The sequence below is a fragment of the Barbus barbus genome (genome assembly GCF_936440315.1).
Source record: "Barbus barbus genome assembly, chromosome: 15".
Taxonomy (NCBI): domain Eukaryota; kingdom Metazoa; phylum Chordata; class Actinopteri; order Cypriniformes; family Cyprinidae; genus Barbus; species Barbus barbus.
In genome coordinates this window covers 12,305,248-12,328,677 of record NC_136743.1, presented here as the reverse complement: position 1 = coordinate 12,328,677, position 23,430 = coordinate 12,305,248, and the positions used below count along the sequence as shown (strand labels likewise).

At 36.8% G+C, this 23,430-nt stretch overlaps 1 protein-coding gene across 3 annotated transcripts; it reads left to right on the top strand.

The window, feature by feature from the left end:
- Positions 1-192: 192 nt before the first annotated feature.
- Positions 193-20,935, top strand: LOC306881263 (aspartate--tRNA ligase, mitochondrial-like). 3 transcript variants are annotated; one of them, XM_079435272.1, is made up of 18 exons: positions 193-428; positions 548-776; positions 867-966; positions 1,050-1,116; positions 1,256-1,357; positions 1,444-1,539; positions 2,350-2,473; positions 3,607-3,653; positions 7,800-7,906; positions 9,593-9,662; positions 10,139-10,318; positions 11,277-11,384; positions 11,894-11,956; positions 13,160-13,312; positions 14,558-14,776; positions 16,965-17,075; positions 17,532-17,607; positions 18,883-20,474. In XM_079435272.1, exons 2-18 carry the CDS (start codon positions 599-601, stop codon positions 19,077-19,079), a joined length of 1,998 nt encoding a protein of 665 aa, XP_079291398.1. In that variant the 5' UTR covers positions 193-428; positions 548-598; the 3' UTR covers positions 19,080-20,474. The 3 variants fall into 3 exon arrangements, with proteins under 3 accessions (XP_079291398.1, XP_079291397.1, XP_079291399.1); XM_079435273.1 differs by having other exon boundaries at positions 220-526; positions 644-776; XM_079435271.1 differs by having other exon boundaries at positions 193-776; positions 18,883-20,935.
- Positions 20,936-23,430: the final 2,495 nt, after the last annotated feature.

Below are 23,430 nucleotides of genomic sequence, written 5' to 3'. Positions count from 1 at the left end.
GAATACTAATCGATTGCCGCTAGTGAGAGTAATATGCATCACATATTTCTACATTTAGTCGACTCGATATCATATTTACCATGATACGTAAATGGTGTTAATATACTTAAAATTATGTTACATAAATATAATAAAAGTTATTTATTGTCATGTTACATAAGCATAAATCGATTAGTTCTAATTTGATTAGTTATGTCAAAGTGTTCCATGCGCCGTGCTGTAGCACCAGGATACAGCTCACAACTGTCATGATTCAGAATGTCATTGAAAAGTGATATGGATTAAGATTTTTAATTTAATTCAGTTATTTTTATACGCTATGTGAGGCCAATTGTATAGGTGTTTGTATTCTGTAGACCGACTTAGGTATAAGATTAAGGAAAAACAAAGGTGACCGTCAGTGTTAACGTTACATTCATTGCAATGATGTAAGTTACTTAACGGCATTTATATATTTATAGACTCGCGTACACAATGAAGACATAAACAAAACATACACCATTATGTGAAATAACAGCTCTGAGAAGTATCTTTTCATTTGTTAAAGACGGCACAGAATACATCTAGCCAGAGACACCACGACCTCGCATACAGGACGATGGCAAACAAATACAGATTATTTTTTCTTAGATCAGCCCAGCAGATATTGAGATGTCTGTATAGCAGACGATCAGTACCTTCCATCAATCATATTTATTCCACAAAACCATCTCTACCTACAAATTCGTTAGCGTGGGCTCATAACTTCTCCAGAAACTGCTCTACTTACTCATCAGGTAATGCGACCTTCATTAAACTAGACAGTGTATTTGTAATAGCCTTTTTTTCAGTATTTTATGTGTGATATTTCTATATCTGTTTTGTAGATCAAAGCAGTTTTTCATTGAGAAGCCACACATGTGGAGAATTGTGTTCCACTCATATAGATGAAGAGGTTACTTTATGTGGCTGGATTCAGTACTTGAGGTAAGTATGAGACACAATTCTTATTCTCTCAAAAATCACTGAGCCACATCTCTAGACAGACATATCTGTACTTGGCCCTTTAGGCAAGACCTTTTTGTGGTCTTGAGAGACTTCAGTGGATTGGTGCAAATTCTTATCCCGCAGGATGAGGTAGCAATACGTTTTTATTGCTTATTTTGTGTCTGATCATTTAATTCTAGTGCTGCTACCAACATATGTTGGCTCATTTGTTGCAGTAACATGTTTTTACCATTACTGTATATTTTTCTTTGACATTTTATTTCTTTAGTCCAAATCTGAATTGAAGAATGCTTTTCTTGGTCTCACTGTGGAGTCTATCGTCATGGTTAAAGGAAGGGTCAGGCGTAGACCAGAGGGACAGGAGAATAAGGTCTGTTCATATGCACAATAAAAAGAAAAGTATGACTGTGTTCAGTGTGAAATATGTGTAAAATTGTCATTTTTATTCAATATTAGAAAATGTCCACAGGAGAAATTGAGGTCTGTGCTGAGAGCATGGAAGTGTTAAATACCTGCCGAAAGCTGCCGTTTGAAATTAAAGAATTTGTTAAAGTAAGTAAAAATCATTTTGAGTATATAAAAAAAGTGTTGCATGTATGAAATTTCAAAATGCATTATGAAGCAGTTGTAGTTTTGCCTACAGTAGTTCTAGAGTGCATCTCACAAAGAACATAACAAGGTCATATTTTCCTACAAAATCAAAAGTGAAAAAAACCTGTACACCATTCAAAAGTTTGGGTTCTTTCAAAAAACATTTTTAATTTATTTTAAAGTCTCACCAAATGCTGTGTTTATTGTTTTTCTTTTTTTATATCAAAAACAGTAATTTTGTGAAATATTATTACAAATTAAAATGACTGTTTTTTTATTTGAATATATTTTAAAATGTAATTTATTCTTGTGATGAAAGCTGAATATTCAGCTGCAGGCATTAGTCCAGTTTTCAGTGTCACATGATACTTCAGAAATTATTCTAATAGGCTGATTTGGTGCTCAAGAAACATTTCTTATTATCTATGTTAAAAACTATTCTTCTGCTTATATTTTTTGTGGAAAACGTGATACATTTTTTTCAGGATTCTTGGATGAATAGGAAGTTCAAAAGAATAAATAGTATTTTTTTTTTTTTTGTAAAAATTTAATTTGCCTAAAAATGTGAAATATGACCTTGAAGTGTTTCTTGCCAGTGTTTGTGATATTCAACCTTTGTCATTTGCTGTGGAATAGCCAATGAATTTCATTCCAAATGGATGTTGTTTTCATTATTTATTTGAGGTTATGAATTTCATAAAGTAACACTTGTCCAAGTAGGATAAAACATCCCTGATATGTTTAATTTTTATTCTTATGTTGGCCTTGAAGAAATCCGAAGCCCTCCGAATGCAGTTTCGGTATCTTGATCTTCGGTCGCCCAGGATGCAGTACAATTTAAGACTGAGATCACAAATGGTGATGAAAATGAGGGAGTACCTTTGCAATTTGCATGGTGAGGATTTACAGTGGCATTTTCATACTTGTACATACAGTATCTCACAGAAGGGAGTACACCCCTCACATTTTTGTAAATATTTTATTATACCTTTTCATGTGATAACACTGAAGAAAGGACACTTTGCTACTGTGACACGGTTCAGGGTAAGGAAGGAAGAGGACAAGGTTGGCGTGAGGAGACTCGTGTGGCTTTATTCAATAACTCAAAATCACAAAACAAAGGTCGCCGTCTGGTGCGGTTCACAAAAGCTCAGCTTTTCAAAATATGCAGTTTCCAGGATTTCTCCAGTCCATCAAGCAGTCAGTGTTCACGAGTCTCCTTCCCGTCTTTCTCTCTGACTTCCATGCCTGTCAGAGGTCCTTATCTGGTCTCTCCACGCCAATTACTGCAGTTGGACACAGGTGTTCATCATTTTGCACTTGACCTACTTACTCGACGTTCGTCTCCCGATGCTCTCTCCTGCTGCAGACTTTGTTGAACCACGCCCCCTTGCCACAGCTACAATGTAAAGTAGTGAGTGAACATCTTGTATAACAGTGTAAATTTGCTGTCCCCTCAAAATAACTCAACACACAGCCATTAATGTCTAAACCGCTGGCCACAAAAGTGAGTACATCCCTAAGTGAAAATGTCCAAGTTGGGCCCAAAGTGTCAATATTTTGTGTGGCCACCATTATTTTCCAGCACTGCCTTAACCCTCTTGGGCATGAGGTGCCATGTTGAACTTCCAGTGACCAGTATGAGAGAGTGAGAGCGATAACACCAAATTTAACACACCTGCTCCCCATTCACACCTGAGACCTTGTAACACTAACAAGTCACATGACACCGGGGAGAGAAAATGGCTAATTGGGCCCAATTTGGACATTTTCACTTAGGGGTGTACTCACTTTTGTGGCCAGTGGTTTAGACATTAATGGCTGTGTGTTGAGTTATTTTTCTTGTTATACAAGCTGTACACTCACTACTTTACATTGTAGCAAAGTGTCATTTCTTCAGTGTTGTCACATGAAAAGATATAATAATATATTTACAAAAATGTGAGGGGTGTACTCACTTCTGTGAGAATACTGTACATCTGTTAATGTACTAGAATACTCACTGAACATTACCTGTCTTTTCCCAAGGATTTGTGGATGTGGAAACACCAACATTGTTTAAGAGAACACCAGGGGTAAATATTTTTTTCTGTATAAAACAAGTGTCATTTCTTATAACCAAAATATAAGGCAAGGTGCTAATTCAGATACACACTATTTTTTGTTTCATAGAAAACATTTGCACATTTAATCAATATGGAATTGTTAAGAAAAATATATACATACATAAAATGTGACCCTGGACCACGAAACCAGTCACAAGGGTCAATTGTTTGAAATTGAGATTTATATATAATCTGAAAGCTGAAAAAAATAAGATTTCCATTGATGTATGGTTTGTTAGGATAGGACAATATTTGGCTGAGATACAACTATTTGAAAATCTGGAATCTGTGGGTGCAAAAACATTAAAATATTGAGAAAATTGCCTTTAAAGTTCTAAAGTCTTTAAAGTCCAAATGAAGTTCTTAGCATATTACTAATCAAAAATTACGTTTTGAAATATTTACGGTAGGAAATTTACAAGCTTATTGTAAATTGCACTCATAAATACACAATACAAAGATAATACTTACTGAGCCAAATCCAAAGAATGAGAGAATGTATGAATGCAGAATGTAGCTTGACAAATTAAGCACAAAAACGGTTTGTAATTGCAGAAAGATTGCATTTATGAGAGCCTATTTTACACTGTACAATTCTTCTATAGTCATGCTTCTGTTTCTTGTCTCCTGCAAGACACCCCTTTAAGGCTTGCCCAAACATCAACAAAATACAGCTGGTGCAAAATATTGCCAGATCATTACCCAAAAATTTGTGAGCAGTCGCATCACTCTGGTTTCTTCCCTCTGGCATTGTTGTTCTAAGAATGTTTACATCTGTTTTCAGCGAATGGACTTTTAGCTTTGATACATATGTATGAGCGTCTGAATGCTACTCACTTGATCTTAGTAACCCCGCTGTTACTGGACACTTCAGTTTGCAGAATAAATTAATCAAGACTGAGTAAGAATAGTAAATTCATACAATGGTATCGGTAACTGAAATAATTTTTGCATTTATTTGCATTCATGCACAGTGTGTGATTAACATTTAAAAACAATTGCATTTGACATATGCCCAACTACAGTGTTTTTCTATACTGTTGTCACTTCATTTAAACATAGCCTATATATTTTTGTAAAGTCACAAATTCAAGTTAGTGAAATGACTTCAGAATTATATTATTAGATTTGTTATTTATTTCCAAAACAATTCAGTGGTTTAGGCTAAATAAATTAATTTTGGTGCATCACTAGAAACAGCCTTCTAAATAGTACAAATACAGTTGAGGAAATTCATTTATGACATGACACAACAAGGCCAGGCAGGGGGCAGATGATCATCTAGAACAGGGTTCCTCAATTAGTTTTCACCGAGGGCTGAATTCTGCCAACAATACCAAGCCAAGGGCTACTGACCTATATATATATACAGTGGTGTGAAAAAGTGCTTGCCCCCTAAACCTAATAACTGGTTGGGCCACCCTTAGCAGCAACGACTGCAATCGAAAGCGTTTGCGATAACTTGCAATGAGTCTGTTACAGCGCTGTGGAGGAATTTTGGCCCACTCATCTTGCAGGAATTGTTGTAATTCAGCCACATTGGAGGGTTTTTGAGCATGAACCACCTTTTTAAAGTCAGATTCAGGTCAGGACTTTGACTAGGCCACTCCAAAGTCTTCATTTTGTTTTTCTTCAGCCATTCAGAGGTGGATTTGCTGGTGTGTTTTGGATCATTGTCCTGCTGCAGAACCCAAGTTCGCTTCAGCTTGAGGTCACGAACAGATGGCCGGACATTGTCCTTCAGGATTTTTTGGTAGACAGCTCAATTCATGGTTCCATTTATCACAGCGAGTCTTCCAGGTCCTGAAGCAGCAAAATAGCCCCAGACCATCACACTACCACCACCATATTTTACTGTTGGTATGATGTTCTTTTTCTGAAATGCTGTGTTACTTTTACGCCAGATGTAATGGGACACACACCTTCCAAAAAGTTTTGTCTCGTCAGTCTTTATGTTCTTTTTGCTCAGCAGCGGTTTTCATCTTGGAACTCTGCCATGCAGGCCATTTTTGCCCAGTCTCTTTCTTATGGTGGAGTCATGAACACCTACCTTAACTGAGGCAAGTGAGGCCTGCAGTTCTTTAGATGTTGTTGTGGGGTCTTTTGAAGTCGTGCCCTAATGGTTAGAGAGCTGGACTCGTAATCCAAAGGTTGTGGGTTCGAGTCTCGGGCCGGCAGGGATTGTAGGTGGGGGGAGTGAATGTCCAGCGCTCTCTCTACCCTCAATACCACGACTGAGGTGCCCTTGAGCAAGGCACCAAACCCCCAACTGCTCCCCGGGCGCAGTGGGCAGCATAAATGGCTGCCCACTGCTCCGGGTGTGTGTTCACGGTGTGTGTGTGTTCACTGCTGTGTGTGTGTTCACTGCTGTGTGTGTGCACGTTGGATGGGTTAAATGCAGAGTACGAATTCCGAGTATGGGTCACCATACTTGGCAGTATGTCACTTCACTTCACTTTTGTGACCTCATGAATGAGTCGTCGCTGCGCTCTTGGGGTAATTTTGTTGGCCGGCCACTCCTGGGAAGGTACACCACTGTTCCATGTTTTCGCCAAACACTTTTTCACACAGGGCCATGTGGGTTTGGATTTTGTTTTCCCTTCATAAAAAAACCCTTCATTTAAAAACTGGATGTTGTTTACTTGTGTTATCTTTGATTAATATAATTTTTTTTTTGATGATCTGAAACATTAAAGTGTGACAAACATGCAAAAAAAAAAAAAAATCAGGAAGGGGGCCAACACTTTTTCACACCACTGTGTGTATGTATATATATATATATATATATATATATATAAATTATTTTTATTGTTACAATTATTATATTATTTTTGCTTTTGTTAAAATAGACACAAGATGGTCACAAGATAAATATTCAGATATTAGTCTGTTTTATTCAAACTATTAATGAACGTTTTTGCATTTAGATACAGAAGAACTTTGCCTGTTGAATATTAAAAACAAATGAACAAACAAAAAATCTGGATCTCCATGTCTGCCATGCAAATCAACTGTTCCTGGTCATCTCCAGACTGGATCTCTTCTCTCCACTTTCCTTAATTGCAGATTCAATTATGAGATCTGTCAGCATTAATATTTTTACTTCGATTTTTTTGGGGGATCAGACTGTGTCCCAACCAAACGTGACGCGATTAAAAAGTATCTTTTCCATGTACTTTTTGTCCTAGCCACCCACGACAGCGACGTGAAAATAAGCGACACGGAATTCTATTTTAGAATTTATTTTTATTTTTTTCTGCGACGTTGCGGCAGGAACAACATACAAAATGACAGTGATAATCTCAGGTAATGATTATGTGCTTTATTTAATGTTAAAAGTGTCTAATGTGAGTTTGAATGTTATTTTGTGTGAGGTTTATAGCCATAGTGAAAGCAACAATAGATATTTTAACTCAGATCTTGAAAATAAATTAAATCAAACATTAAAACTGTGAACTCACTGCGAACCAACATCCATAACAAAGATGGTTTCACTCACTCAAAACTGTTCAGTCCATTCACATTTGAATCACCTATTTTCCATGTCCACTTTTCTTTACTTCACACTTGCCATGTCTTTGCTGTGTCTACACTGGACACGACATCTACACTGGACGCGACAAAGCATTGCAAATCATTTGAACTTTGTGTCAGAACGAGTCAGCGGTTTACTGTCAGGGATTTGTCACGCAGCGCTGCACCGCACCCATGCTGCGTTTGAATTTTCATGACACATTATTTGAAATGAGCGCGGGCAATGTCTGCTAAATGGCTTAAATTTGAAAACCCACATTTGTAAAGGTCTTGAATAACCTTCTATCCTACATAGGGTGCCTTCTCTGTATACAAAACCCATCTATGTTTCAAAAGAAGGATGAATGGATGGAGGGATGTGTGGGTGGATAGATAGATAGGTATTAATCTGCACTGATATATATTTATATCATTAGAAGTTAGTTTTTTTCTCCTTCTGCACTGTGCTTATTTTGTTTTCTCTTTTGTATATCAAAATGTGACTTTCATATATCAGATTGGCTTGAGATATGCTGGCGGAGTCAGTTCTCAGTGAGAGGCAGGAATACACAGAGTTTATTCAAGTGTAACTGTGTTTCTCAGGGTGCCAAAGAGTTTGTGGTGCCATCTGGAGACCCTGGGAAGTTCTACTCTCTTCCACAGAGCCCACAGCAGTTCAAACAGCTTCTTATGGTGGCTGGCATAGACCGGTAAAAGTCATATTTTCTATCATTTTTCTATTTCCTTCATATTCACAGATTGTTGTCAGGTGCTTGGCACGTTCACTAAACTCTGCCTTCACTGACTGACAGCACCTTAAAAACAAAACTACGTCCTGTTGGCCAACATACTCTCGGAATCAGTCTTATTCTTAGCTGGTAGCAGTTCTAAATTATGCAGAACTGCATTCATTCCAATGCTGTGCCAAAAAATGCCAAAACAGTGACATGCATGTGGAGTGTACTGCCTGATACAGATTAGAATGCTGCTATGAATTCTAGCTGCTTTATGAATATTTTTCTAATTTGGAATTCAAAGCAAAGAATTTTGAGGTGGTATTAGCACATCAGTCACTGTGTGGGTTGCTGCTGACATGGTTAGCTTTGTTTCCAATGTTTGTGTATTAAAGGGGTCCAGGGCCCATGTGAGTAGATAACATTAATAGTTATAATAGTAATAGCAGTTAAAATGAAAGAATTGTCAGATTTCATTGGACCTAATAGATGATCATTTTAAACTCAAATAATGAAGACACTTAGGTCGCAGTAGATTGACACTATAAAAAAATATTGGAGCTCAAAAAGTTGACAAAATAATTGTAAGGTTGAATGTTTGAGCATCTACAGCATTTTTTTTTTTGCATATGCAGTGATTCTGTCCGATACAATAAGAAATATTCTTTTTCTAAATAAGATAAAACTCAAAAAACTAAAATCAGTCATTTTAAATTTTACAATGCATCTGATAAACCAAAGAGTATATAATAATACTGAATAATATATTTTTTTAATGAATTTGAGATGATGGCAGATGTAATATGAATGTACGTAGATGAAACGAATACGCACAATTAAATATCAATATCAACTGATATCAAAAATCTCTAATATTGACCAATAACCATTATGGGTTCCCCTATTATGATATCCCTTTTTATTTATAATGCAACTATTTTTTAATAATTATAAATATACACAGCTGTTCAGAGGTTTAGGGCAGTAAAGAGTTTTTTTTTTTTTCCGAAATAAATTTTATACTTTTATTTAGCACCAAATCAGCATATAAGAATGCTATAGATTACATTTTGAAATGCTGAAATAGAAAGTTATTTTCAGTTGTAATCACATTCACAATATTACTGTTTTTTTTTTTTTTCTAATAAATTTAGCCGAGCTGAGCATAAGAGACTTCTTTCAGAATCTTACTGACCCCAAATGTTTGAATGGTAGTGTATATTATTTATTTATTTATTATAAATATTATAGTATTTTCCTGAGTGCACCTTTAAATACTTAAAATGAGATTTGTTTTTTTGTGAAACAAAGTTGAATCAAAAGCAGCTGAACAGAAATGTGAGAAAGTGTGGCCAACCACCCAGAACACACTAGTATTGTGTTGATGTTTTTGCACAGACAGCACCTCTCTCATTTTGTTCAAAAAGTGCAAAAGTCTAGTTTCTATTAGATTATGGAAAATGATAATGACCACAATAGTCTCATTTTCATTTCAATTTTGGCAGCACGTCTCTTTGAATTAGTAGTTGCGCTAAGCCAGGACTGCAGGCTAGTTTTATGAAAAGGCTGTCAAAGGAAAATGATATGCAATGCATGATTTAAAAATGTCAGTCAGTATTGGCCCACAGTCACTTACCTGCTGGTTATCTCCCACAATCTCAGGTACTTTCAGCTCGCTCGCTGCTACAGAGATGAGGGCTCCAAGCCTGACAGACAGCCTGAATTCACACAGGTAATGATGTGCTAAAGGTTGAGGGGAAACATGCCGCAGCACGTCTGACAATATCTGCGAAACTGGGGCTCGGTTCTGATGCAGATGAATATTGAGTGTTTTAATGATGTGGCTCGCTCTAACTTCCACTCGCGAGGGTGAGAGCTGCTTATAGGCTTTGCAGGATTCTCACTCAGACTAAAAATCATGAACTCCAAAATACCATTTTGCTTTTGTTCAGACAAAAATCTGTTTTTTTTTTGCGCATTTGAGTCAAATCCGATTAGTTGTTAATGTTCTGAATTGCAAAAAAAACCCCACCTGATATCTGAAACCTGATCCAAACCGCATTCAAGTCATTTGAAATCCGATTAAAATCATTTTTTATGCATTGTCTGAGCAAAAGGATCAGATTTGAAAAACAAATCAGATTCATGTGCAATGTGAACAAAGCATTTTCACTCATTTCTCTCTTTTTTTGTTGACACATCTCCTAGGTGGATATTGAAATATCCTTTGTAGACCAGGCGGGAGTCATGAGTTTGATTGAAGGCTTGGTCCATTACTCCTGGCCAGAGGACAAAGGACAGATTAGCGTTCCTTTTCCCTCCATGACTTATGAGGAAGCCATGAGAGACTACGGAGTTGACAAACCAGACACTAGATTTGGGATGAAGGTGACTGCACGTTCTTTCTTTGTACAAATCATCCTAGATTGGACATAAGACATCAATGAGGTTGTTTGCATGCTGGCCGTCCTTGGCGTCACGCTGTGTTGGCATCCTGTTTCGCCACACATCACAAATTTTCATGCGGTGCTCAACAATTAAAAAGGAATCTCTTGTCATACGTTTCTCACACCGCTGTGCGTCCTGAATGCATTCAGTTCTTTTCATTGCTTTACAGAGCCTTTTGCTGAATCTGGGATGTTTTAGCATTTAGATAAGTAATAGATAAATGCACAACTATTCAAAAGTTTGAGGTCAGTAAGATTTTTTTAAGGAAATTAAAATGTTAAAAATTATATCGATACATAAAAAACATGTAAAATGTAACCAAAAAAAATTATATTTAAAATAAATGCTGTTCTTTTGAATTTTCTATTCATCAAAGAACACTGAAAAAGGTATTACAGGTTTAAAAAAATAAATAAAAATTTAGCATCACAACTGTTTTTAGCATTGCTAATTATAAAAAGTGTCTTGAGCACCAAATGAGCCTATTAGAATGATTTCTGAAGGATCATGTGACACTGAAGACTAGAGTAATGATTGCTGAAAATTCAGCTTTGATATCACAGGAATAAATTACATTTTAAAATATATGAAAATAGAAAATAGTTATTTAAAATTGTAATAATATTTTACAATATTGCTGTTTTTACTGTATTTTTGGCCAAGTAAATGCAGCCTTGTGAGCATAAGAGGCTTTTTCTACCCCGAACCTTTGAATGGTAGTGTATGTATTTATTTTAATTACTTTTTATTTTATTTTCATTATTTTAAAAACATTTATATTTATGTATATTCCATAAGACACATTAATAGCTAAATTTACACAAATTGTCTTAATGAGTTTATATTCCCTTTGTGTCCCGATCTGTTTTCTGAAGTGTTTTTTTTTTCTTCTTTTCAGCTTGTGGATGTCACCGCAGCATTCCAGGGAACACAAATCGAGTTCATCAAAGATGCACTTCTTAAACCAGGTGGCTGCATTCAGGCCATCTGCGTCCCAGAAGGAACGGTAAGGACAGAATCTGTAGATTCTAATTCTTAAATCCCAACACCGCAGCTGAATCTACAGCACAAACAGTGTAGTCAGATTTTCAAATGAATTAAACCTTTCAGTCACTTCTTGTTAGTGATTTAAAACTGACAACACAATCAGTGTAGCCTGGTTTTCAAACAAATAATTATTATGATCTGAATGAATGTATCAATCAATGAAATATATTTTTAATAAATTAATAAATTCAGTATCAAATGAATTTAATTTGCACCTCAAAAGAACGAACTGAATTGCTAACAAAATAGTATTGATTAGAGGATAAAAAAAAATATATTCATATTCTTGTCTTTCTAGAAGGCACCATGTACTCCTTTTAACTTGTATTTCACTGGAAATCAATGAGCAGCGTAATCAGTGATATAATTCACGTGGTCTTCATTCTATTAGTCACTTTTATTAAAAAGTAACTTAATGACTAACTCTGGAGTAGTTGAAGGTAACTGTGTGTGGCTTTTCTTCCACAGAAACACCTGAAGGGCAAAGACTTAGAGTTCCTGAAACAAACAGCCAAGACACAGCATGGTCAGGTGAGTTGTGTGTCTTTCTCCCTCTGTTTGCTGATGGAACGCCACCAGCATTCAGTGTGCACATCAATGGACGTCTCCTGAAATATTTATCTGAAAAGTAATCAATAAGTCAGAATTATTTGGTGGTAAAACAGTCAAATGTAACACACAGCATACTTACCCTGAGGCAAGATTGACCTCACTAGAGGGACACAGCTCCCTATTTGTGTTGTAGGCAGTCCATGGAGTCTTATAAAGGGAATGTTATATGTGTTTTTTCTCCAGACCATATGTAGTACATTTCTAATTTATAGCTTGTAATGATTCATGTCATATATCGATAATTCATGTTAGAATCTTTGTACTGAGATAAAAACTAATACTAATTTGCATCTTGTCTCATTCTGCTCTTGTTAGTGGAGCTGCTAAGGCAAACATCTATGTATTGCTATTGCTCATTATGAAGGACAGTTTACCCCAAAAATTTTAATTGCTTGAATTTTCTCACCATCATGTCATTCAAAACTTGTATGACTTACTTTCTGTTATGGAACATAAAGGAAGATATTTTGAAAAAGTTCCAACTTGAAATATTGTTCATACACTTGAAGTCAAAAGGGTTGTTTTGGACCCACTGATCTATATAATATCTATTATAGATTAGTGTTTGGACCCCACTGACTTTCCTTATATGGACAAAAACAGAAAATCTAAATTTTGATTGGACAAAAACAGAAAATCTAAATTTAAACAACATAAAGGTGAGAAAATGATGACACAGTTTTGATATTTTTAAACTTATTATAGCATGACCAGTGTAGTTAAATTCCCAAAATGAATGGCTCTTTTAAGTAACTTGTTTACCATCAACTGTAACCAGTGTGGCCCAACTAATTCCTGAAAAAAACATTTTTGAGTCTTTATTTTTGGTGAATCGGAACCATATAGCACGACCAGTGTAGTCCAGCTGTATTTATAAATGGTAAGTGAACTTTGAGCTAGTGTTTTTGGCTTGAACTAAATGGCACCGTCAAAGTTGATTCTCCATTGCTATCCGTTTTAGTCCAGGTCTTGGCTTCGTTTGTGTCTGGGAAACCAGCCCACAGTGATCTCGAGACTGATGATTGCTCAAGAGTTTGTGCCCTATGCTGTCAATGGAAATTGTATATGGGCTGATGGAGGAAATGGATGATCATTGCTGTGTTTGCACCGTGTGTTGTACAGGAGGTGAGTGTGGCTCCAGTAAGGGCAGATGGTTCACTGAAATCCCCTCTCAGCCGGCTGCTTTCGGACACGACCAAACAGCAGCTGCTCCAGATGGCCCAGGCCAGTGCTGGAGACCTGATCTTCATCACAGCCGGACCCCGAGAGAACGTGGTGTGTATCTGCCTGCATTTTGTTCCACATCCTCACAGATTCAAATATTCATGCTGATTCAATCTCATAAACACATCATGAGAGCTCAGTGAGCAAATATCTACATAAAACTACAATTAGACCACAAGTACATGAAGCCATTTTGGGTCGGAGTAAATAATTTAATGCCCAGCATCCCTATTTAATGTCCTCAGGTACCTTCTCATCAGTTTTTATGCCCTACAGTGATTGATAACTAAGGGTTTTTGGAAAACATGGCTTCAGAAGAATGCTGACATGATCTAATCACTTTTAAAAAGAATATTAATCTTTTCCATGCCTCAGCTCTCGCTCGGGGCTGGTGCAGATGGTGCGCTTGGCACAAAGTGCGACGGCTGTTTAGTCACAAAGCAGAGATGTGGGAGATGGCTAGGGATAACTGGTGAGCTTTGTGAGCTGAGGTTGTGGGATGAATGGTGATGTTGCTAGTGCAGAAAGTGGGAGAAATGAGAGCTGGGGGAGATCTTTCTCCTCAAATATAGTTGTAGAGACTTAGGAAGCCATTTGCATGTTCCTGTCCTCAAATACATGCATTGTAAAAGCCTCCTGTGGTCTAATTTTTAGCTGTTTCATAAATTAACAAAAATCTGAGTTCTAGTTTAGATTTTTCTACATTTTGAAATGACTAATCCGAAGTTAGAAGTTATTCTCCAGTGAGTAGCTTCTGTAGCTTCTCAGAACTTGTCCTCTCTAAGCCAATCCTGAATGTCCTGTTTCTTATCCTGAAACAATAAGAAACGTTTATGCATGTTAAAGGGATAGTTCAAACAAAAATGAAAATTCTTTCATCATTTCCTCATGTTGTTCCAAACCTGTATGACTTACATTCTTATGTGGAAAAAAAGAAAGAAGATATATATATATATATATATATATATAAACTAAAACTGTTAATTTTCAGAAATTGAAATAAAACTGAAACATAAATATAGATATTAGATGAAAAACTTAAAGATGAGAAATGTGGCAATTAACTGAAATAAGTATAAGTTGAAGCACTAAAATAAACTGGAATTAGAAACTAAATTTAAGTTATATAAAAATATATTTAAAAAAAAGACAAAATCACATAAAACTCTCTTCAAAAGATTGAGGTTAATTTAAGCCATTGTGGGTGGGTGTCTGAAACCATTCACTCTTTCTGTTCTAATGATTTCTTGTAGCGCTTCACTATTTCGCTATATAATAGAATGTGTCATGTTTTAGCGCCCTCTGTTGGGGAAGCTGAGACTGCAGTGCGCGGAGCTGCTGGAGTGCTATGCCGTGCCTGTTCGTGACCCATCTGTCTTTCACTTCTTGTGGGTAGTGGACTTTCCCCTCTTCTTACCCAAAGAGGATAATCCAGAGATGCTTGAGTCTGCCCACCATCCCTTCACAGCTCCAGTCCCCGAGGATGCCCATCTGCTGTACACCCAACCCCACAAGGTATGCACCATCACATCTTAGGCAGTACATCAACACAAAATATCTTTTTTAACCTTACAGAATCATAGCTTTGCATTTTGAAGCAAAATCTTACAGGAGAGGATAACTTTTTTTTTTATTATTGTTTTTGACACTCACCAAGGCTGCATTTATTCGATAAAAACTGTAATATTGTGAAATATTATTTAAATTAACTATTTTCTATTATAATATATTTTAAAATGTAATTTATTCTTGTGATGGCAAAGCTGAATTTTTAGAAGCTATTACTCCAGACTTTAGTTTTACTTCATCCTTTATAAATAATTCTAACGATTTGGTAATTTGGTGCTAAAATAATATTTCTTCTTATTATTATTAATGTTGAAAACAGTTGTGCTGCTTAATACCTTTATAGAAAGAATAACTGCATTTATATGAATTTTTTTGTATTTAATTTATATGAATTTGTTTGTAACAATGTAAAAAGTCAATTAATTTAATGCATCCTTGCTTTTAAAGGGGGCCTATTATGCTCCTTTTTACAAGATGTAAAATAAGTCTTTGGTATCCCCAGAGTGTGAATGTGAAGTTTTAGCTCAAAATACCCCACAGATAATTTTTTATAGCTCTTTAAAATGGCCACTTTTGGGGTGTGTGCCAAAACGCTCTGTATTTGAGTATGTTGCTTTAATGCAAATGGGCTGGTGCTCCCGGAGAAGAGGGCGGAGCTTCAAGAGCTCACTCCGGCAATAGCAGTGCTAGCCTTTACAAATAAACATTCCCCTATTAGTACAAGCCTGTTATCTTTACAGAAAACGTACTCTGTTTAAAAGTCATTCATCTGATTGTACTGTGCATAATAAATTTGCATTTGTGAATTACACACACAGGGAGCACGACGGGATAAAAATAACAACGTAGCTGTCTCGTGGTGCATGGCATGCTATCACAAACTTTATAAGCCCCACTCATGATTATGAGCTCAACAAACTCAAGCGATCGACTCACATTGCTTTCATATGCAACTTTTAACTACCACATTCCTATTCACAATCATTCATGAAGGCAGCACCAGTGAAAACAGGCAGAGACAATAGTAGCTTTAACATCATTAGCCTTACAGAGTGCCAAGAAGCTCTTTCAGAAGGGCAATTTGGAAAACAAACGCTTGATACTTACTTTGTCTGGAGCTGACGTTTGCGCACAAAGTGTTGGTATTGAGCCCTACACGTATTGGGGACTTCACCGATTTTTTCCAGGACATTTCCTTAAACAATGAAACTTGACCACAGTGTCCTCAGCGGCTCAGATGGAGTGAGTCTATGGAGACTCCTATGCTCCTATGCGTCACAAATGGCCGGGACTTTTTCCCCTCGATGACGTGAACAGAATCTGAAACAGCTCGTTCTGAGAGATTGTTTAATGATTTTTTTAGATTATGAAAAAATTAGTGGGTGGATTTTTACCATTATAGGCTGGTTGTTTTTACACACTGCGGCCACACAACTGTGTCCAAACACCTTATAAAAGTGATTTTTGCATAATAGGTCCCCTTTAAAAAAACATTTCTGACCCCAGGACTGTGGAACAGTAATGTATATTTTTCTATACAGTTGTGCTTTGCTCTAATATTTGCTCACAGGTCATAATGATTTATGAGTAAATTATTCTTTGGAGTCATTTTTGTTATGAGTCAAATTGGTTCGCAAATTGTTCTGAATGGTTAATAATTAGCGACTTGGTCTGAATAAAAACTACTTAAATGCTTACCCAGTCATAACAATCGACTGGAAATGTAATGTAAAAACAAACCTACTTCTGACATCCAATAATCCATGTCAAGGACAAAAGTGACATTTCAGATTATTATATTACGGTTCATCGCAACGCATTGAATCATGACATACAGTATAGTGGGGTCCAAAAGTCTGAGGCATCATTTAAAATTTTAGATATATAGCTAGATAGCTTAATAAATAATAGGATTTATGATAGAAATACATTTCCACTGGTGGTCTTAAGCATTTTGACCCCACTATGTATTTAAATGTGCATGTACCTTGAGATTGTTGGCGAAACACAGAAATAGTCTGTGGTTTTATCACTTTGTAAGTCTATAGTCATGAGCTGAGTATTTCATAGAGGAAATTTATGATCTCGCTTTGAATTCCATACATTTCCCCCACCTGTTTATCTGCTCTCTCAGGTGCGTGGCCAGCATTACGACTTGGTGCTGAATGGCTGCGAGATCGGAGGAGGTTCGATTCGCATCCACAATGCCTCTCAGCAGCTGTACATCCTGGACACGATTCTCAAGGTAATGGAACAAGAGTGAAAAATTACACAGCGAGCAAAGAGCATCATTTAATGCTACTCTGACAGCGAGTTAAAGCACTTGTAATGGTGACCAGATAGCCGACTGCACCATTTTCTTATTTGTGACTCTTACTTAACACCCCCGCACCACCGACTACCCGATAGGTCGCTGTGGCAACCCATTAAGCTATATTTAACTGCCTTTAAAGAAAACTAATGCTTTGGATCTTAAGAGCCAAGGAGAAGAAACACCACATTAGGGTGTTTTTACTTAGGTCGATCTTAAGATTTGTGTTTACAAAGGAAATCTTTTTGAAGGTCTATTCACTCTGTTGACACTAAAGTAGTTGTATGGATCTGTACGATTTATACATGCCAAGACTATGAACAATTCCCTTTAAAGCTGAAAAGGCTGTGAATTACAAGGTCCACTTTCTCTGTCTTGCTTGTGTTATAGGAGGACCCATCGCTTCTTTCTCATTTATTGGAGGCTCTGGACTCCGGGGCCCCTCCTCATGGTGGAATCGCATTAGGTGAGTGAACATTCAACACATGCTACCTTGGACTTTCACAAGGTTGTTGGGTACCACTGTGACGAAAGGCCTTGTTGATTATATTCTCCTGTTGGTTAAAGTGGAACGGTCATGCTCAAAAACTCAAATTGCTTGCTAGCCAAGAATTTTTGGCAGCTTTGTTTCAGTTTTAGACTGTAAACTGAAGCATGAAGTGCCCTTGATCATTCGAGAACCTCTTGTTTGGGTTTATTTCTGTGTGTGGCAGCACTAGCTGTTTTACAGCTTGCTTAAACTGTGATATTCAAATTTGCCATGTTCTTGTTTACATTACAACATCTAAAGAGTAAACAAATTTGACTTAAATGTGTGTAATTATCAGGGATGCACTGATATTATTAAAATTCCTTTTCTTATGTGATGCCTGATTCTACCCATTTTGTCTAAATAATTGAAAAATCATTAACTAAAAACTAATAGCAGTTGTTTTAAATGCAATAAGTGAATTCAGGCCTCACAACATTATAATGTATAATATGAAAAACAATAATTTTGAGATTTTCTCAAGATTTACAGTGTTAATACATCAAATTATTCATGTTTTTAAAACTTAACCTGATCACGACAGGTCCTTTAAATGAGCATGCATGATTAAATGTATTGGATATATATTAATACATATTTAAATATAAGAACACTGCAGTTCAAAAGTTTATTTTTTATTAATTAATCTAAAGAAATTAATACTTTTATACAGCAACGATTAATTATATTGATCAAAAGTGATAAAAACATTGATAATGTAACAAAACATTTCTGTTTAAAAAACAACAACTTTCTTTTTATCAAAGAATTCTGAAAATTATTGTGGTTTTCAACATTGATAATAATAGAAAATGAGCACCAAATCAGCATTTTAATTTCAATAGAATGATTTCTGAAGGATCTCAAGACTTTTGGTAATGGCTGCTGAAAATTCAGCTTTGCCATTTCAGGAAAAAATTGCATTTAAAAATTAATAAAAATAAAAATATATAGTAATAAATACATTTATATATATATATATATTACTGTTACAATATTGCTGATTTTTAATTTTTATAAATGCTTCCTTTGTGAGCATAAGAGACTTCTTACGAAAATATTACTGACCCAAAACATTTAACCAGTAGTGTTTATTAATTGCATTAATTAATTACAGATAAAATTTTAATTACACAAAACACATAATAAATATGGAAACAATATAATGTGCATTCCTAATAATTATAAAATTGCTGTTTTTCTCTTGAACAGGGCTGGATCGACTGGTGTCCATTATTGTAGGAGCTCCCAGTATCAGAGACGTAATAGCTTTCCCAAAATCCTTCAGAGGTCACGACCTCATGAGCCATGCTCCAGACTTCGTCTCTGAAGAAGACTTGAAACCGTACCATATTTCTGTTGTCTGGCCTAGCGCAGATACAGAGGGTCAGCAGGACAACTCAATGTAAACTCTAAAATCTGTTTTAATATGCGTATGATGTTCTGTTTGCATGAGGATGCAAGACAGTTTGTGATTTCCATTGGCACCGTACGGTCGCCATCTGTGTCCATGCCTTGTGATGTACTTCAGAGCAGAAGCAGCAGGATCACTTACTGTCCTGAGAGAATTGAGCACCATCTTCTGAGTGAAGTCGACGTCTGTGTCCCCCACAACAACAAACACTTTCTTCTGCTGCTCTAACAGATCAGTCATGTACTTTCTTATCATACACATGATCTGTAATTAATGTTTTCAACTGCAAATTTTTAATTACACTAGTTTCAGTGAAAAAAAAGTGGTGGATTGTGAGCGTAGCTGAATAATCCAATAGGGGGCAGCGTTGTTCCATTGCAACTGTTTACATTGCTTCCCCCCCACCCCCTCTTCACATGCCCTGCGGTGCAGTCAGCATGCACCATATCCTACATTTTTTTCCCATCACCAGACATACCAAATAAAGCAACATTTCAGTTTTTCTCAGCGATGCCTTATCTGCAAAAGCAGATGCTCATTTTTCATGCCCAGGTACAGCTACTCATTACAGCCAGTGTTGTTTTAAAGCAAGTTGGCCTGCGAGTTGGCCGCCAAGCTGTGAACACAGTTCTGTGTAAGACAAGCTGTTTTTGCTGTTCTTCCAATGACTTTTCCTTAAGTACCCACTCATTGCCTATTTACATGACTATGTTTACTTGGAAGTACCTGCCTACGTTTGGTAGATGTTTCCATAAGTGCTTTAGAGACAATTGCAGTACTGAAACTTGGCTGATTGATATAGAGCTCTTCATTAATAGTTTATAAATGCGATCTCACAATTCTGGTTTGTGCTTTTATCCTTTGTCCTCTTAAATAGGGATGATTCACCCAAACATGAAAAGTATGTTTTCAGACCGCCTTGATTTTCTTTGTGGAGCACAAAAGAAGATATTTTCAAAAGCATCTCCATGTTTTTTTTTTGTCCATAGAGTGTTTTTCACTCTTCAAAAGAATCTTCTTTTGTGTTCTCCAGAAAAATGTATACAGTCAGCAACAAAAATACTCACCTGGAAAAGCACTAAAAATAAGTTTTCAGTTTCAGATGGCTGAAATCATTGACCAAAACCATAAAGTTTATTTAGCGCTTCTCTGATGGCATGTTTTGACCGCGTCAGCGTCTATCTCATACACACTCTGCATTACCTAAAACAGGTATACACGTCAGAAGTGTGTACTAACTGTGCCTAAATATGATGCTAGGGACAAAAATTTGTTTGGCTGAAATAACATTTAGCAAACATTATGGGAAAGTTACATGTAAACCATCTTGAAACTTATGTTAACTAGTATTAATGTTAAAAAAATTAAGAACATCCAATTAAAATAATTCAGAAAAACATTCCATGAATGGTTTATAATTATTTCGTGCTAACATTTTGAGAACATTATTAAAGATCAGATATAATTGAACAGTCGTTCTATTAAGTTTACTGGAATAATGTCAGAATGTTAGCTGAAGTTCTGATAATGTTCCCTGTTAGCTTGGATAGAATTGCCAAACAACTTTACCATGACTGGTTTAAAAACACAAAACCCTGAACAGCATACAGAGTTCAGTTACGTAAGTTTAATTATTGAACATTTATTTTCAGCTTTGCTTTTTGCTAAACGAAAACTTTTTTAATTTTAGTTTCGGTAAAAAAAATAAAATAATTTCAATGCTTCACTAGTATACAGGTTTGGACAGTACATTTGAGGGGTTTGTATTTTTGAGTAAATTTAACTTTTATTTGATGTTAATTTGATATGTTTTCATTTTATATTTGATATCATAAAAACATGTAAATTTGCAGCTGTAGTCTTTTTTGGTTAAATTGACTGACAGCCTATTTCTTTTTTTCTACCGATACATATATGGTTGTGCCTGCATAAACGGTCATGTGACATGCTTTTTCGGTTGAGTAGTGCAGTGGTTCTCAATTCCAGTCCTGGGGGCCCCCTGCTCTGCACATTTTGCATGTCTCCTTTACTTAACACACCTGATTGAGATCATCAGCTCGTTAGTTCAGTTCATGGATCTCTCTCCTAACGAGCTGATGATCTCAATCAGGTGTGTTAAGTAAAGGAGACATGCAAAATGTGCAGAGCAGACTGGTATTGAGAACCACTGGTGTAGTGTAAACGGAGATCTGAAACGCAGCGGAAAGTCAATCGTTGATCAATGTTGATCGTTGATGTTGATCGTTTTCATTCTAAAACGCTGTTTTAAAACGAAAACGCACTAGTGTAAACTGGGCCTAAGAAACCTGCCTGATAACTATCAACAGAATTGACCGAGTATCTCCGGTCACCTCTATTGTCATCATTCTTTCTGCTGTATAACACACCCACTTGTCTGGTTTGTCTCTAATTGGCCTACATAACCAAAATGGCCCATGGTTTTTCACAGCAAACATAAAAGTCACATAAAGGACAATGAAAATTTCCTCTGGATAAACCACGTTGTTTTGCAGTACATGACTTTCAGTGACGGAAAGGTAATTATAATGTATTCCACCATGAGACACTTTTAGGCCTCCCTAATTTGTTTCTTTTTAAGTCTCCCTATTTTGTAATCTCGAGGGGCCACGCTCTATGGAGAATAAACCAAGCAATTTGACGGGAAGACCCTTTAGGTAACTTGCAAACATAGTGGGGATAATGAGCTCACTAGCTTTGTACCTTTCATTTCAGATGGCTTTTTTTTTTAAGTGCTCAGACTAAGGAAACTGGCTAGTTCTTGTTTCTCTTCATCAATAAAGGAATATAGGGTTGCCTTGCCAGTGAGATTCACATTCAGTTTATTTCTTCAAAGGTGTAACTCACAGATCTCATTGGTGTTTTTAGCTGTTTTTGTTTTTAATCAAAAACATAGCTTGTGCTATGAATGGAATTATTTATAGGCCAATCAAGAAGATGTACAGCGTTGTGCCAGGTAGCTCGGCCCAGAACAGAATCTGATTGGTCCAAAGTATCATTCCTTATGTAGCTACATTAATTATAAAATATATAAGACTCGAGAGCTTGTAAACCATAGATATATATATATATATATATGTAGATGCCTCATTAGTGACTTCTATGGGCCGCAATACGTAAGCCGTCTGCCATATTGCAGCGGTAAACTTGACGTCATTCACCATAGTAATCACTGAATATTCGAAAGATGCCACAATCATGCAAACAATGGCTCTGTGCGAATCTACAGTATGCTGAAAAAAATACCGTTCCAAGATGGCGGATGCATCTACGAGCGGTCGAATAGGGCGTCTATATATGGTTTGGGGGAAGTCGTGGCCTAATGGTTAGAGAGTCGGACTCGTAATCCAAAGGTTGCGGGTTCGAGGCTCAGGTCCAGCAGGGATTGTAGGTGGGGGGAGTGAATCTCCAGCGCTCTCTCCACCCTCAATACCACGACTGAGGTGCCCTTGAGCAAGGCACCGAACCCCCAACTGCTCCCCGGGCGCAGTGGGCAGCATAAATGGCTGCCCACTGCTCCGGGTGTGTGTTCACGGTGTGTGTGTGTTCACTGCTGTGTGTGTGCACGTTGGATGGGTTAAATGCAGAGCACGAATTCCGAGTATGGGTCACCATACTTGGCAGTATGTCACTTCACTTCACTTAATTCTAGAATTGGGGGTACATTTCGCGTCTCCCAGGTAAACCTTCTGTTATTTTTCAGAAACAAAAACTTCACTGAATCAGTTTTGAATAATAACACATATTATATTAAGCTATCACCAAAACAATGCTTTTATGTATATTAAGGGGCATTTTGTCTTGAAAATAATAACTGAAAGACTGCCACTACACCTATTATTGACTGTCTTCGCCTCCTGATTTATACATTCAGCTTGAATTATCATGAAATAATTAAATCTAATTTTCATATTTTTGTGTTCCCTGTCGATATTTCACTCGTACTGCGTCATAAGACGCTGTATGGGAAAAACTCCTTTTTTCTCTTCAACTGAAGCCTTTTCAATCACGCAGTGAAACTGCATGTCCATTGGTTTGTGCAGTGCTATAAAAACGAACCAATGGCTCGGCGGCGGCGATGAGCAAACCTATGGCTATGCAGCCATAGCCCACCAATATGGGCGGGGCCTCTGGTTATATAAGCGGTTGCTTTGCCGCCGCATCTCAGATTTCTTCTCATCTGCGACGAAGATTCTTCCTCGCTGACTCTTCACTGACGCTGACTTCGCCATGGAAACGCCTCAGCAGCCGGATTGGACCTTGCAGCATACAGCTCGCGATCCCGGTCTATCCCCTGCCACCATCTGGTGATCATCTAAAAGAACCTA